A 16,589-nucleotide genomic window follows, 5' to 3' on the forward strand; every position below is an offset into this window, starting at 1 on the left:
AGGCGCAGCTGCAGGGTGGTTACAGGCGCGACTGCCATTGCCTGGCACCCACTTGCAGGGACCTGAGAGGCACATCTTCCCAGGCATGGCTGTAAAATTGCAGTTCCCTCCACACAGGCCCTGAAGCAGGGGCCTCCCAGCGGCGCCCCGGGGCGCACTGCAGTGTCTCTGGGTGAAATGTCACAGCTGCCAACGGGGACACTGTCCTCCGGCGAGAGCCAGGAGGCTAGCCAAGTCCACACCTGTGCACAGCGCCGGGAGGGGCCATCCCTCCCCCTCTCTGGGGGGCACCGCTGGTGGGCAAGGTGGGCTTTGGGCACAGGGAGCTGCGGAGCGGGAAACGAGTTTGTTTATCTGTGGGGAGGGCGGCTGGGCACTGAGGGCCAACAGGCAAATATTTGCAGTTACGGATTAACCAGAGGCCAGGCTGTCATGGCGGCAGGAGGGCGACGGTGCGGTTTCGCCAAGGCCCACCCCAGTAAGTCCCCTTCCAGGCAAGTCTGTGGGTGGGCTGAAGGAGAAGTCCCTGAGCCTGGTTGGGGAGGTGGCTGGAGCTTGGGTAAAGGGAGATCAGGACTGGCACCGGCCAGGCCCGCGTCCTGGTTGCCAGGCCTCAGGCCGGGGCGCCCAGTGCCAGGGCCAGGTGGACATCAGCTGAGGGCCTGGGGGACCAGGGCCAGCGCCAGAGGCAGCGTGGAGCCTGCACCCTCATCCGCCTGTCCCACCGGGGCCTCTGGTTTAAACAGATATCAGAACCAGCCTCAGGCCATGGATGTGGAGTGGGGGCCGGCAGGGGCAGCCTGGGCAGGGGCCTACCCCTTGGTCTCAGGGGCAGGCAGGGTTCCCTGGCTTCCAGCGGGCAGGGTTGCCCCTGTGCCCTGTGGGGCACCTAGAGGTTTGGGGCTTGGGCTTAAGTCTAAACTCTGCCACTTCCTGATAGTGGGTTTTAATACGTTACTTCACTCTTCTGAGCCTCAATTTCCTCCTCCATAAAATGGAGTGACTACATTAAATCTACATCTTGGGTGGCTGTGAGCCTTAACTGAGATAGTACTAGCTAATGTTTACTGAGCATTTGCTACGTGCAAACCATATTTTAAGAGCTTTATGTGATTTACTCATTTAAGTCTCACAATAACCCTATAAGGCAAAAGTACAGTTTTCTAACCATTTTACAAATGACAAAAACGAGGCTTGGCACCGTTCGGTCCCTGCCCAGTGTTGCTGCCCTGGTGCTGGATTGGCACCTCAAGGGCGCAGTCTGACCTGGTGGCCTGCCCTCTGACTGGGACATACCGCTTGAAAGACACCGCTGGTGTCTGATAGATGCTGGCTGTGACTCTTGGCCTGGCCAATACATCAGCAGAGGCCCCACTCTGAACTTTCACCCCAGATAGGGAGGGCATGAGCGTTCTGAGGGTGCTGCCACGGTCTTCTGTGTGGAGTCCCCTTCCCGCCCCCTTTCTCCCCCTCAGAGCAGGTGGTATGCCCTTAGCCCATACGGCAACGTGTCAGGTGGTGTCTGCATGGTGGCCAGGGAGCCCGCTTCTGCCCTGATAATCAGCACAGTGGGAACTCTGCAGAGCGGGGCTGGTGGGCTGTGGGGCTCAGAAGTCCTCCTCAGACAGGTGTCAGCAGTTCCAGAATGTGGCGGCTGGCCAGTCTCTTACTGCTCCTGGCGGGGGGAATTTCCAGCACACCCGTCACTCCTGGTAAGACCATCCCCACCCCTTCCCCCGGGCCCTGGGCCTTCATCCTTCAGCCACCCCCTGAGCGGCAGGCAGGTGAGAGGGCAGCAGAGCTAGCTGCAGGGCAGAGTGCTGGGGGCCCAGGGAGCCCCAGGTCACAGGGTCACATCCTGGAGCTCCCTCCTCCACCTGGGAAATGGTCACAGCGTCTCCTGAGCCTCCCACTTCGCTCACCACTCTCACAGCTGGGAAAGCCCTAGGCCCGGGCCAGGCGTATCAGTCACACCCCCACCCCGCCCCACAGTCAACAGGAGCAGGCAGGGGGCTGCTTGGTCCTTGCATTTGTGCCTCTTCTTTTTGGTTTTTTAATCCCCACCCCAGGATATTTTTCCCACTAGTTTTTTAGAGAGAGTGGAAGGGAGGGAGGGAGTAGGAGAGAAAGAAAGAGGGTGAGAGAGAGAGAGAGAGAGAGAGAGAGAGAGAGAGAGAAAGAGAAAGAGAGAGACACATCAATAGGTTCCTTCCCACATGTGAACCAGGAATCAAACCCAAGACCCTTTGGTGAACAGGCTGACACACTAACCACTGAACCACACTGTCCAGGGCTTTATGCCTCCCTTTGAGCTGTTTCTCTGCCTAGGGTGCCCTTCCCTCTCCCCCACGGGCCCCTCCCCCTTCAGCTCCCACCTATAGCCACTTGGTCATTGGTCCAGACTCAGCTCAGGCACACCCTTCTCTCCTGCCTTTGCATTTTCTCTTAAGCTTCTCTTCCACACACCCCAGACTTGATCCCCCACCCCAGCTGCCCTGTCCCCAAGACAGAGCCCTCTCGGAGCCCAGGAGGCATGCAGTGGTCCTCACTGGGTGACAGCCTGTCGCCCACGGGGAGGAGCATGGGTAATGCCCGTGGAGGTGGTGTCTAGACAGGGCTGCACAGGTGAATTCCGAGAACAGCGAGACTGGTTTAACTGCTTGAGAACAACAGCATGTGGCAGGTGCTCATTTCTGGACCATTTTACCCAATACAGTAAGACAGCCTCAATTTGGATGGAAAACTGAGGTGCAGAGGGGAAAGACACTGGCTCAAGGTCACACAGACCCCAGGTTGAGGTTCAAAGGGAGGTCTGAATGGTCAAGTCTCCTGTCCCCCATCCCCCAGCCACCTACACACGTGGGGAAGACAGCAGAGGAGGGGAGAGAGTCTTGACCTGGAATCATAAGTCTTCCCCAGGCTCACCCCAGCTTGGGCCCCCATCCCAGGCCCCTCCACCAAAGTGAGCCCAGACTCAGTGTTCTCCAGTGGTGAGCACCCCACCCAAACCAGACTCAGTGTTCTCCAGTGGTGAGCACCCCCCAAACCAGACTCAGTGTTCTCCAGTGGTGAGCGCCCAACCACACAAACCAGACTCAGTGTTCTCCAGTAGTGAGCGCCCAACCCCCCCAAACCAGACTCAGTGTTCTCCAGTGGTGAGCGCCCAACCCCCCCAAACCAGACTCAGTGTTCTCCAGTGGTGAGCGCCCAACCCCCCCAAACCAGACTCAGTGTTCTCCAGTGGTGAGCACCCCCCCCAAACCAGACTCAGTGTTCTCCAGTGGTGAGCACCCCCCAAACCAGACTCAGTGTTCTCCAGTGGTGAGCACCCCCCAAACCAGACTCAGTGTTCTCTAGTGGTGAGCACCCCCCCCAAACCAGACTCAGTGTTCTCCAGTGGTGAGCACCCCCCAAACCAGACTCAGTGTTCTCCATTGGTGAGCACCCCCCCCAAATCAGACTCAGTGTTCTCCAGTGGTGAGCACCCCCCCCAAACCAGACTCAGTGTTCTCCAGTGGTGAGCACCCCCCAAACCAGACTCAGTGTTCTCCAGTGGTGAGCACCCCACCCCCCCAAACCAGACTCAGTGTTCTCCAGTGGTGAGCACCCCCCCAAACCAGACTCAGTGTTCTCCAGTGGTGAGCACCCCCCTAAACCAGACTCAGTGTTCTCCAGTGGTGAGCACCCCACCCCCAAACCAGAATCAGTGTTCTCCAGTGGTGAGCACCCCCCCAAACCAGACTCAGTGTTCTCCAGTGGTGAGCGCCCCCCCAAAACCAGACTCAGTGTTCTCCAGTGGTGAGCACCCCCCCAAAACCAGACTCAGTGTTCTCCAGTGGTGAGCACCCCACCCCAAAACCAGACTCAGTGTTCTCCAGTGGTGAGCACCCCACCGCCAAACCAGACTCAGTGTTCTCCAGTGGTGAGCGCCCAACCCACCCAAACCAGACTCAGTGTTCTCCAGTGGTGAGCACGCCCCCAACCAGACTCAGTGTTCTCCAGTGGTGAGCGCCCCCCCAAAACCAGACTCAGTGTTTTCCAGTGGTGAGCACCCCCCCAAAACCAGACTCAGTGTTCTCCAGTGGTGAGCACCCCACCCCAAAACCAGACTCAGTGTTCTCCAGTGGTGAGCGCCCCCCCAAAACCAGACTCAGTGTTCTCCAGTGGTGAGCACCCCCCAAAACCAGACTCAGTGTTCTCCAGTGGTGAGCACCCCCCCAAAACCAGACTCAGTGTTCTCCAGTGGTGAGCACCCCCCAAAACCAGACTCAGTGTTCTCCAGTGGTGAGCACCCCCCCCAAACCAGACTCAGTGTTCTCCAGTGGTGAGCGCCCCCACCAAACCAGACTCAGTGTTCTCCAGTGGTGAGCGCCCCACCCCCCCAAACCAGACTCAGTGTTCTCCAGTGGTGAGCGCCCAACCCCCCCAAACCAGACTCAGTGTTCTCCAGTGGTGAGCACCCCCCCCAAACCAGACTCAGTGTTCTCCAGTGGTGAGCACCCCACCCCCAAACCTGACTCAGTGTTCTCGAGTGGTGAGCACACCCCCAAATCAGACTCAGTGTTCTCCAGTGGTGAGCGCCCCACCCCCCAAACCAGACTCAGTGTTCTCCAGTGGTGAGCACCCCACCCCCCAAACCAGACTCAGTGTTCTCCAGTGGTGAGCACCCCACTCCCCCAAACCAGACTCAGTGTTCTCCAGTGGTGAGCACCCCCCCAAACTAGACTCAGTGTTCTCCAGTGGTGAGCACCCCCCCAAACCAGACTCAGTGTTCTCCAGTGGTGAGCGCCCAACCCCCCCAAACCAGACTCAGTGTTCTCCAGTGGTGAGCACCCCACCCCCAAACCAGACTCAGTGTTCTCCAGTGGTGAGCACCCTCCCAAACCAGACTCAGTGTTCTCCAGTGGTGAGCGCCCCCCAAAACCAGACTCAGTGTTCTCCAGTGGTGAGCACCCCCCCAAAACCAGACTCAGTGTTCTCTAGTGGTGAGCACCCCACCCCAAAACCAGACTCAGTGTTCTCCAGTGGTGAGCACCCCACCCCCAAACCAGACTCAGTGTTCTCCTGTGGTGAGCGCCCAACCCCCCCAAACCAGACTCAGTGTTCTCCAGTGGTGAGCACCCCCCCAAACCAGACTCAGTGTTCTCCAGTGGTGAGCACCCCACCCCAAAACCAGACTCAGTGTTCTCCAGTGGTGAGCGCCCCCCCAAAACCAGACACAGTGTTCTCCAGTGGTGAGCACCCCCCCCAAACCAGACTCAGTGTTCTCCAGTGGTGAGCACCCCCCAAACCAGACTCAGTGTTCTCCAGTGGTGAGCACCCCACAAACCAGACTCAGTGTTCTCTAGTGGTGAGCACCCCCCCAAACCAGACTCAGTGTTCTCCAGTGGTGAGCACCCCCCAAACCAGACTCAGTGTTCTCCAGTGGTGAGCACCCCCCCCAAATCAGACTCAGTGTTCTCCAGTGGTGAGCGCCCCACCCCCCAAACCAGACTCAGTGTTCTCCAGTGGTGAGCACCCCACCCCCCAAACCAGACTCAGTGTTCTCCAGTGGTGAGCACCCCACTCCCCCAAACCAGACTCAGTGTTCTCCAGTGGTGAGCACCCCCCCAAACTAGACTCAGTGTTCTCCAGTGGTGAGCACCCCCCCAAACCAGACTCAGTGTTCTCCAGTGGTGAGCGCCCAACCCCCCCAAACCAGACTCAGTGTTCTCCAGTGGTGAGCACCCCACCCCCAAACCAGACTCAGTGTTCTCCAGTGGTGAGCACCCTCCCAAACCAGACTCAGTGTTCTCCAGTGGTGAGCGCCCCCCAAAACCAGACTCAGTGTTCTCCAGTGGTGAGCACCCCCCCAAAACCAGACTCAGTGTTCTCTAGTGGTGAGCACCCCACCCCAAAACCAGACTCAGTGTTCTCCAGTGGTGAGCACCCCACCCCCAAACCAGACTCAGTGTTCTCCTGTGGTGAGCGCCCAACCCCCCCAAACCAGACTCAGTGTTCTCCAGTGGTGAGCACCCCCCCAAACCAGACTCAGTGTTCTCCAGTGGTGAGCACCCCACCCCAAAACCAGACTCAGTGTTCTCCAGTGGTGAGCGCCCCCCCAAAACCAGACACAGTGTTCTCCAGTGGTGAGCACCCCCCCCAAACCAGACTCAGTGTTCTCCAGTGGTGAGCACCCCCCAAACCAGACTCAGTGTTCTCCAGTGGTGAGCACCCCACAAACCAGACTCAGTGTTCTCTAGTGGTGAGCACCCCCCCAAACCAGACTCAGTGTTCTCCAGTGGTGAGCACCCCCCAAACCAGACTCAGTGTTCTCCAGTGGTGAGCACCCCCCCCAAATCAGACTCAGTGTTCTCCAGTGGTGAGCACCCCCCCCAAACCAGACTCAGTGTTCTCCAGTGGTGAGCACCCCCCCAAACTAGACTCAGTGTTCTCCAGTGGTGAGCACCCCCCCAAACCAGACTCAGTGTTCTCCAGTGGTGAGCGCCCAACCCCCCCAAACCAGACTCAGTGTTCTCCAGTGGTGAGCACCCCACCCCCAAACCAGACTCAGTGTTCTCCAGTGGTGAGCACCCTCCCAAACCAGACTCAGTGTTCTCCAGTGGTGAGCGCCCCCCAAAACCAGACTCAGTGTTCTCCAGTGGTGAGCACCCCCCCAAAACCAGACTCAGTGTTCTCTAGTGGTGAGCACCCCACCCCAAAACCAGACTCAGTGTTCTCCAGTGGTGAGCACCCCACCCCCAAACCAGACTCAGTGTTCTCCTGTGGTGAGCGCCCAACCCCCCCAAACCAGACTCAGTGTTCTCCAGTGGTGAGCACCCCCCCAAACCAGACTCAGTGTTCTCCAGTGGTGAGCACCCCACCCCAAAACCAGACTCAGTGTTCTCCAGTGGTGAGCGCCCCCCCAAAACCAGACACAGTGTTCTCCAGTGGTGAGCACCCCCCCCAAACCAGACTCAGTGTTCTCCAGTGGTGAGCACCCCCCAAACCAGACTCAGTGTTCTCCAGTGGTGAGCACCCCACAAACCAGACTCAGTGTTCTCTAGTGGTGAGCACCCCCCCAAACCAGACTCAGTGTTCTCCAGTGGTGAGCACCCCCCAAACCAGACTCAGTGTTCTCCAGTGGTGAGCACCCCCCCCAAATCAGACTCAGTGTTCTCCAGTGGTGAGCACCCCCCCCAAACCAGACTCAGTGTTCTCCAGTGGTGAGCACCCCCCAAACCAGACTCAGTGTTCTCCAGTGGTGAGCACCCCACCCCCCCCAAACCAGACTCAGTGTTCTCCAGTGGTGAGCACCCCCCCAAACCAGACTCAGTGTTCTCCAGTGGTGAGCACCCCACCCCCAAACCAGACTCAGTGTTCTCCAGTGGTGAGCGCCCAATCCCCCTAAACCAGACTCAGTGTTCTCCAGTGGTGAGCACCCCACCCCCAAACCAGAATCAGTGTTCTCCAGTGGTGAGCACCCCCCCAAACCAGACTCAGTGTTCTCCAGTGGTGAGCGCCCCCCCAAAACCAGACTCAGTGTTCTCCAGTGGTGAGCACCCCCCCAAAACCAGACTCAGTGTTCTCCAGTGGTGAGCACCCCACCCCAAAACCAGACTCAGTGTTCTCCAGTGGTGAGCACCCCACCGCGAAACCAGACTCAGTGTTCTCCAGTGGTGAGCGCCCCCCCAAAACCAGACACAGTGTTCTCCAGTGGTGAGCACCCCCCCCAAACCAGACTCAGTGTTCTCCAGTGGTGAGCACCCCACCCCCCCAAACCAGACTCAGTGTTCTCCAGTGGTGAGCACCCCCCCAAATCAGACTCAGTGTTCTCCAGTGGTGAGCACCCCCCCCAAACCAGACTCAGTGTTCTCCAGTGGTGAGCACCCCCCTAAACCAGACTCAGTGTTCTCCAGTGGTGAGCACCCCACCCCCAAACCAGAATCAGTGTTCTCCAGTGGTGAGCACCCCCCCAAACCAGACTCAGTGTTCTCCAGTGGTGAGCGCCCCCCCAAAACCAGACTCAGTGTTCTCCAGTGGTGAGCACCCCCCCAAAACCAGACTCAGTGTTCTCCAGTGGTGAGCACCCCACCCCAAAACCAGACTCAGTGTTCTCCAGTGGTGAGCACCCCACCGCCAAACCAGACTCAGTGTTCTCCAGTGGTGAGCACCCCCCCAACCAGACTCAGTGTTCTCCAGTGGTGAGCGCCCCCCCCAAACCAGACTCAGTGTTCTCCAGTCGTGAGCACCCCCCCAAAACCAGACTCAGTGTTCTCCAGTGGTGAGCACCCCACCCCAAAACCAGACTCAGTGTTCTCCAGTGGTGAGCGCCCCCCCAAAACCAGACTCAGTGTTCTCCAGTGGTGAGCACCCCCCCAAAACTAGACTCAGTGTTCTCCAGTGGTGAGCACCCCCCCAAACCAGACTCAGTGTTCTCCAGTGGTGAGCGCCCAACCCCCAACCAGACTCAGTGTTCTCCAGTGGTGAGCACCCCACCCCCAAACCTGACTCAGTGTTCTCGAGTGGTGAGCACACCCCCAAACCAGACTCAGTGTTCTCCAGTGGTGAGCACCCCACCCCCCAAACCAGACTCAGTGTTCTCCAGTGGTGAGCACCCCCCCCCAAACCAGACTCAGTGTTCTCCAGTGGTGAGCGCCCCACCCCCCAAACCAGACTCAGTGTTCTCCAGTGGTGAGCGCCCCACCCCCCAAACCAGACTCAGTGTTCTCCAGTGGTGAGCGCCCCACACCCCAAACCAGACTCAGTGTTCTCCAGTGGTGAGCGCCCCACCCCCCAAACCAGACTCAGTGTTCTCCAGTGGTGAGCGCCCAACCCCCCCAAACCAGACTCAGTGTTCTCCAGTGGTGAGCACCCCACCCCCCAAACCAGACTCAGTGTTCTCCAGTGGTGAGCGACCCACCCCCCAAACCAGACTCAGTGTTCTCCAGTGGTGAGCGGGCCCACCAGGTGCTGCGGATGCGCAAGCGCGCCAACTCCTTCCTGGAGGAGCTCCGGGCCAGCAACCTGGAGCGCGAGTGCATGGAGGAGATCTGCGACCTGGAGGAGGCCCAGGAGATTTTCCAAAATGTGGATGACACAGTAAGGACACCTGCTGGACAAGGCTGAGCGGTGGGCTGGTGGCTGGTGGGGCCTGGAGGAGCAGGATGGGCTGCCTGTGAGGTCTCCTGGGGGACTGGGGAGGCTGTGGGCACCGGCCCCTCCCCCACCCTGTGGGGGCTGAGGCCTGGAATGAAGTTCGCTGGCACTCTGGGTAGGTGGCTCCAGGAAAAAGGACTTCGGGGCAGCCGTGGGCTGGGGTGCTCACACCGTCCACTGTGGGTGTCGCTCTCCGCCTGCAGCTTGCTGCCTCTCCCTCCCCTGTTTTCTCTCTGTGACCAACAGGCCACCATCTCTCCTTTCACCCACAAGCCTGCTGATCAGGATGTGTGACCCAACCTTGATATCTGTCCACATTCTAGCTCTGTGCCTCAGCTCTTATTCTCAGGGCAAAACCTGCTTGCTCCAGGCTCCATGTCCTCTCTGGCCCCAGCTGGGCTGCTGGCCCTGAGGTGGAAGGTGGACTTGGCTTTCTGACACAAGTCTCAGAACCCTCCACCCCAAGCGCCACATGCACACTGGGGGTGCACTTCCTGTTCAGGATTCCAGGCTGAGGGCAGCTCTGGTCTGCTCCCTCCTTGCACTCCACTGCCTCTTTTCCCAAATGGCCTCCTCAGCAGATGCCACATGGAGCGTGCAGGCCCTCACGTTCCCCTGCGGCACCCTCACTGCCCTCCCCTCCACCCCCCGTCTCTGGGTGGTGGGCAGCGCCCATGCTGCAGGAGGGTGTGCGGCCCCGACAGCAGCAGCAGCATCAGCGTCTGGTTAGAAAAGCAGCGACTGCCAGACCTGGAGCAGCCGCTGTCCACCACGGAGGAGGCCGGGAGCTGCTCAGCTTGGGGCACACTGGCTTGGCGGGGAGAGCGATGCAGGAGGGCTGCAGAAAAGCCAGGGGAGCGAGGCAGGCTGGGAGCAGGCAGAGCATCCAGTCCCTTTCGTTGTAGAGGCGCTGTGTCAGCAGATGGCCCAGGGAGCAGGCGTCCAGGTGCAGGGCCAGCAGGGGCCTAGGAAGAGCTGGCCTTTCTCTGGGTGCAGCGTCCCCCATGGCTGGTGACAAGCAGGGTTGACCCCCCTCTGTCTGGAAGCCCTTCTCTCCCCTGCCCGCTAGAGGCTGCCGAGCCCCACCTGAACCAGACCCGGGAGGTGCCCGTGGGCTCCCCACACACACAGTTGGGCTGGCACCCCTGATGCGAACCTTTCTCTCCACAGCTGGCCTTCTGGTCCAAGTACCTCGGTGAGTGCTCCAGACTCCTGCTGGGTGCCCGTGCCCCGGGTCTCTCGGCTGCTATGGGGACAGGGATGGGATTGGTGGCACCAGTGACATCTCCCAAACCCCATGTTGCAGATGGGGACCAGTGCACAGTCCGGCCCCCGGAGGAGCACCCGTGTGACAGCCCCTGCTGCAGCCACGGCACGTGCATCGATGGCATTGGTGACTTCCGCTGTGACTGTAACCAGGGCTGGGAGGGCCGCTTCTGCAGAAATGGTGAGGTGCTCACCAGGTGGGGTGGGCACAAAGCTGGGGAGCAGGGCGTGGGGGGCAAGGAGGAGGTGGGAGCACAATGGGGGGTGTGGGGAGGAGGCGGGAGCACCATGTGGAGAGCAGGGAGGAGGTGGGAGCACTATGAGGGGGCAGGGAGGAGGTGGGAGCACCATGTGAGGGGCGGGGAGGAGGTGGGAGCACCATGTGGGGGGGCGGGGAGGAGGCGGGAGCACCATGGGGGGCGGGGAGGAGGTGGGAGCACTATATGGGGGGCGGGGAGGAGGTGGGAGCACCATGTGGGGGGGCGGGGAGGAGGCGGGAGCATCATGGGGGGCGGGGAGGAGGTGGGAGCACTATATGGGGGGGCGGGGAGGAGGTGGGAGCACCATGGGGGGCGGGGAGGAGGTGGGAGCACCATGGGGGGCGGGGAGGAGGTGGGAGCACCATGGGGGGCGGGGAGGAGGCAGGAGCACCATGGGGGGCGGGGAGGAGACAGGAGCACCATGGGGGGCGGGGAGGAGGTGGGAGCACTATATGGGGGGGCGGGGAGGAGGCAGGAGCACCATGGGGGGCGGGGAGGAGGTGGGAGCACCATGTGGGGGCGGGGAGGAGGGGGGAGCACCATATGAGGGGGTGGGGAGGAGGCGGGAACACCATGGGGGGGCGGGGAGGAGGGGGGAGCACCATGTGGGGGCTCCGTGGGTCAGGCTGCCTGCCACCGCTCCAACGTGCCCTGTCTGGCGCCCCAGAAGTGCGCTTCTCCAACTGCTCGCTGGACAACGGGGGCTGCTCGCACTACTGTCTGGAGGAGGCAGGCCAGCGCCGCTGCAGCTGCGCACCCGGCTACCAGCTGGGGGACGACCACAGGCAGTGCGTGCCCACAGGTGAGCCCGGGCTGGGCGATGCGCTGGGATCTGGGCGGGCGTCAAGGAACCGCACCGAGACCCACTGAAGGGAGCCGGCCCCTCAACCCAGGAGCCACTGGGGCGCAGTCAGCCCACGAGGAGGCTGTGCCCTCCTAGCTGCCCTCCTGCTTTTTTCCTCGAGTGCAGCCTTTCTCGGGCGACCCTGCTCAGCTTGCGGACAATACCTGGCGTCTAAGCCCGTAGGTAGCTCATCTCCCAAACCTGAGCCGACGGGGGTGGGGGTGAGGGGAGAGACAGGAACCCAGGATTCTGCCTTCCTCCCTGTCTTCTTTCCTATTGATTTTAATTTTCATCACCTTCTATATGTACTAGAAGGCAGAGTCTTACTGGTACAGCGCTGACCATGAATGTCAGCAGGCTGCTCCCCCCTCCCCCCCCCCCCGCCCCTTCCAGCCACTGTCCCCGGGGCCTGTGCATGTGGATGCCTCCCACCTCCAGGCACAGCTCTTTAGGGGCTTCTTTGATGACCGCCCCCGTTTTCTGTTCTCTTCCAGCACCTCCTATTCTCAGCTCTCTTCCTCTCAAAGATCTATTTTATTGTTTCTTCTGTTCTCCATTTCTTCGACTTTGTGTTCTTTCAGGGAACGTTCCACAGCTTTATATTCCAATCCTTTTACTGAAAAAAAGCAATAATTCTACCCTAGCCAGTTTGGCTCAGTGGATAGAGCATCGGCCTGCAGACCAACAGGTCCCGGGTTCGATTATGGCCAAGGGCACGTACCTTGGTTGCAGGCTCCTCCCTGGCTGGGGCCCTGGTCGGGGCTCGTGCAGGAGGCGACCCATCGATGTGTTTCTCTCACATTGATGTTTCTCTCTTTCTCTCCCTCTCTCTTCCGCGCTCTCTAAAATCAATGGAAAAACATCCTCGAGTGAGGATTAACAAAAAAGTCAATAGAAATAAAAAAGTCAGTAGTTCTAACTTGTATTTTGAGTTAATTAGATGTCTTAGGTGGTTGCACAGCAGTCCTGAGCACCTGCTTGCCAGGCTCTCCTGGGGACCCTCCGAGGGCCCAGGGCCTGGCACAGCCCCTTGCCCGGACCCCAGGCTTCACTCCTGTTTCCTGGAGGAGTCCCCCTCAGAGCAGGTTGGGGCGGGGGCCGCTCCCTCTGCAGGCATCTGTGTGTCACCCCTCTGGCCAGCCCTGTGTGTCACCCTGTCTGTGCTGTACCCGGAGCCCCAGGCCCAGCCTCGGGGCCCCTCTGCATGGAAGGTGTGTGTGTGCCACGGCTGGGCCGCAGCCCGCGCAGAGGTGGCGCCTGGGCTCTCCCGACGCAGCTGTCCCGCCCAGGCCCTGCCCGCCCTGTGGGGCGGCGCCTCGGGTTGCCTGTCCCTGGTGTCCCTGTCACTGACAGGTGTGTGCTTCCTCATCAGCCAGCGCCCATCGGTGGCAGCTTCGGGTGCTGTTGCTGCTCCTATCCAGCCCCTGTTGCTCTCCGTCCTGCGCGGGGTCCCCACCTCTGAGCCCCTCCGCTCTGCCAGGCGCCCTCTTCTCCACAGGGCGCCTCGCCGCATGCCAGAGATACTTTGGGGCTCTCCGAGAATGCCACCTCCTCCTCTCACAATGTCGGGCCTGTGAGGAGCTTGGCAGCACCCCTTCCTGTGTACCTCAGGGGTCGCTACCCATAGCCCAGGGGTTGGGGGGAACTGAGCCCCGAGGAGTTAACCTCCCCCAGGACACAGGACGAGGTGGTAATCGGCTGGGCTGCCTCTTGTTTGTTGACTGACTGACCCGAGAGGGGGACAAGGATGGGAGCATTCTGGGGGGCGGGGGGTGCCTGGCAGGCCCTCACCAGCTCCCCCACTCCAGTGAGCTTCCCCTGTGGAAGGCCGTGGGGCCCTGCGGAGAAGAAGGGCCCCGCCTTGAAGTGCTGCGCGGACCAGGCAGGCCAAGTGGACCCGCGGCTGGTCAACGGGAAGCTGACCCTGCAGGGGGAGAGCCCCTGGCAGGTGAGGGGGGTAGCAGCCTGGGGTCCTCGGGGCACAGAAAAGGGAGGTGCTGCCTGTGCTGGGGGCCAAGGGGAGGCGAGTGCTAAAGGCACTAAAGGAGGAGCGGAAACAGGCCAACTCTGTGAACTGTGCAGAAATAGAAAGTGCCAGAACAGGGCCAGAAGTCCATGGTCCCCTGGCCGGGCGCCCGGGAGACCTGAGTGTGTGCGGAGACCAGAGGCCTGCTCCCTCCATTCCAGGTGGTCCTGCTGGACTCGAAGAAGAAGCTGGCCTGCGGGGCGGTGCTGGTGCATCCCGCCTGGGTGCTGACGGCTGCCCACTGCATGGAGCACTCCAGGAAGTTCACCGTCAGGCTTGGTGCGGGCTGGGGCTGGGCAGCTGGCGGGGGGTGAGGGGAGGCGGGGAGGGGGAACAGACAGGTGTGGGGACCCTGTCCCCTGGGGATGCTTGAGCTCTACAGAAGGCGTTGGTCAGAGGCCTGCCTGTGCCCAGCCTCCTTCCTGTGGGGGCACTGCAGGCAGGGATGGCCGGTAGCATGCAGGTAGGGTTCTCTGTGCCCCTTCCCTAGGGCCCAGGTGTTTACTCACAAGTGTCTGTGTGTGAGGCACCTGCCTCCTCTGCACAGACCCGCGGGCACCCTGCCTGGCCTCAGGGCCGTGCTTCTCACGGCTGGGCATCTCCACAGTAGCCAGCTGCCTCCCTGCCACCTGCGGGCCCCCCAAGCCTCGCCCCACTCTATACCAGCTTCTGGAGGGGTGCTTACTCCATTCTCTATGCAAAAAAGACAGAAAAGATGTGTTGCCAAAGACCAGATTCACATTCCTGGCAATCATCTGCAGCACGACCTGTGGGCCTGTCTGCCAGTCGGGCTCTGCTGGCAATCTCCAGGCGTCCCCGGCCTTGCAGGACCCGTAGCCGGGCCTGAGAGGACCTGTCTCTGGTGTGGCCCAGACCTTGCTTCCCTGCAGATCTGATCCTCTCGGTCCTCCTCTCTGGGCCTTGCTGCTCCTGCCCTGCCCCCACCATGGCAGGTCCCTGCTCGTGCCCAGGCTGGCAGCAGTCTCGCTTTCCAGACGCAGCCTTCCTCTTCTCCAGTGGCTCTGTCTGTGAGTCTGAATCTCAGACCAGCATTCTGCCCCTTCACGATAGACGCCATGGCTGCTGTCCTTCATAGGGAACGAGGGGCTCCCGGTGTGTGGTGACACGCGGGCTGAGGACCACGGCGCCCTCCACCGGGCCCCGCCCACGCCCCCCTGACCGCCCCTCTGCCCGCAGGGGAGTATGACCTGCGGCGCCGGGAGAAGGGAGAGGTGGACCTGGACATCAAGGAGGTCCTTGTCCATCCCAACTACAGCAGGAGAACCACGGACAACGACATCGCCCTGCTCCGCCTGGCGCAGCCTGCCTCCCTCTCGCAGACTATCGTGCCCATCTGCCTCCCGGACAGCGGCCTTGCCGAGCGCGAGCTGGCCCAGGTCGGCCGGGAGACGGTGGTGACGGGCTGGGGCTTCCGCAGCGAGACCAAGAGGAACCGCACCTTCATCCTCAGCTTCATCAGGATCCCAGTGGCCCCTCACAATGAGTGTGCCCAGGTCATGCAAAACATGGTCTCGGAGAACATGCTGTGTGCGGGCATCCTCGGGGACCCGCGGGACGCCTGTGAGGGCGACAGTGGGGGGCCCATGGTCGCCTCCTTCCGTGGCACCTGGTTCCTCGTGGGCTTGGTGAGCTGGGGCGAGGGCTGCGGGCGCCTCCACAACTATGGCATTTACACCAAAGTCAGCCGCTATCTCGACTGGATCCACGGCCACATCAGAGCCACGGCAGCCCCCCCAGGCAGTCCGGGGCCCTAGGCCCCCCCCCACCCCCACGGCCCCGAGGCCTGGGCACTGGCTGTGCATGGCAATGTGTGGATATTAAAGGGGGCCTGCAACAAGCACCCGCTGCTGTGCTGTCTCTCCATCTCTCTTCGGGGCGGGTCTAGAGGGAAGTAGTATTTATTGAGACTTCCTGAGCGGAATCTAATTTAGCACCCACAGCAACCCTGTGGGGTGGGGAAGAGCACATCTAAGTCCTGTGGGGTCTGAAGCTGGTCACATCTGGGGGACTCTCTTTATGAAAAAGAATTAAAAAAAAATATGACTTCAAAACTGCGAGAGCCTCCCCGGGCCTTGGGTGGGCCTGTGCAGGTCAGGGCTCTAACTCAGAACGCCGGAGGACACGGTTCCGGGAGGTTTGCACGGTGGAGCCAGGATTCACATCTAGGTCTGTTTCCCACACCAGGGCTCCTGTCACTGGTCCCAAGACAGAGATCCAGTGCTGCGCCTATGCATAGGGGGCCTTGCCAGCCCCACAGGGCCAGGCCCCTGGAGGGGAGCCCCCGTGGGGGCCTGGAGGTGTTAGTTGGGCCAGAAGTGTCTCGCAGTGCAGTGGGGAAGCCGCTGGAGACAGTCCCAAGAGCCACAGGGTGAGGCTGTCCTGACCAGCTTATGGGCAGAGACCAGTGATTCTGAGAGAGGTAAGGGCAGCCTGTTCACGAAGGGCGGGGAGCCACAGCCATCCTGAACTTGGTCTAATGAGTGAGGCCCGCAGTCACTCCCCTTCTCCAGGCGGCAGTGCCAGGTTGGGTCTCTACTATAGAGACCCGGCCTGGCGGTACACTTGCCCCGACAGAGCTTTTGCAAAGACCCCTGTCCCGCCCCACCCTAGATCCTGGCTGGGCCGATTCAGGGTCAGGGCCCAGACATGGACCTTTTAAAACTCCCCAGGAGTTTTCAGCGTGCGAGGGGCTGAGACCAAGGGGCCTCTTCTGCTTGGGCAGGCATCGTCCTCAGACTCAAGGCCCAGGAGCATGGAGACAGAGCCTCGGAAAGTGACTGGTGATGGTGCCCAGGGCATCAGCACCATGGCTGCTCACAGCCAGCGGGCGCCAGGACCCCTGAGTCAGCCATCTGTGTGAGCACAGAGAGGAGGAGGCCTGAACTGGGGCTGCAGTGTTCGCCTGCGTATGGGCCGGGGAAAGGGGTCAGTAGGACTACTTGGAAATGGGAGGAAGCCAGGCCCAAGGCAGGAACCATTGGCTGATTAGCACAGTGGTCGGCAAACCGCGGCTCGCGAGCCACATGCGGCCTTT

The 16,589-nt window shown here is 61.0% G+C and overlaps 1 protein-coding gene across 21 annotated transcripts; it reads left to right on the forward strand.

Annotated features, from left to right (window-relative positions):
• The first annotated feature begins 203 nt into the window (after positions 1-203).
• PROC (protein C, inactivator of coagulation factors Va and VIIIa) lies at positions 204-15,609 on the forward strand. Of its 21 annotated transcripts, none has more exons than XM_080667548.1 (10): positions 217-305; positions 405-478; positions 1,629-1,712; positions 8,915-9,081; positions 10,309-10,333; positions 10,445-10,585; positions 11,332-11,466; positions 13,317-13,456; positions 13,696-13,813; positions 14,732-15,609. In XM_080667548.1, exons 2-10 carry the CDS (start codon positions 433-435, stop codon positions 15,307-15,309), a joined length of 1,434 nt encoding a protein of 477 aa, XP_080523674.1. In that variant the 5' UTR covers positions 217-305; positions 405-432; the 3' UTR covers positions 15,310-15,609. The 21 variants fall into 21 exon arrangements, with proteins under 21 accessions (XP_080523663.1, XP_080523668.1, XP_080523674.1 ...); XM_080667544.1 differs by lacking the exon at positions 217-305 and adding an exon at positions 14,425-14,562 and having other exon boundaries at positions 411-478; positions 11,335-11,466; positions 14,732-15,596; XM_080667533.1 differs by lacking the exon at positions 217-305 and adding an exon at positions 14,425-14,562 and having other exon boundaries at positions 420-478; positions 14,732-15,596.
• Positions 15,610-16,589: the final 980 nt, after the last annotated feature.

The sequence above is a fragment of the Plecotus auritus genome (genome assembly GCF_963455305.1).
Source record: "Plecotus auritus genome assembly, chromosome: 5".
NCBI lineage: Eukaryota > Metazoa > Chordata > Mammalia > Chiroptera > Vespertilionidae > Plecotus > Plecotus auritus.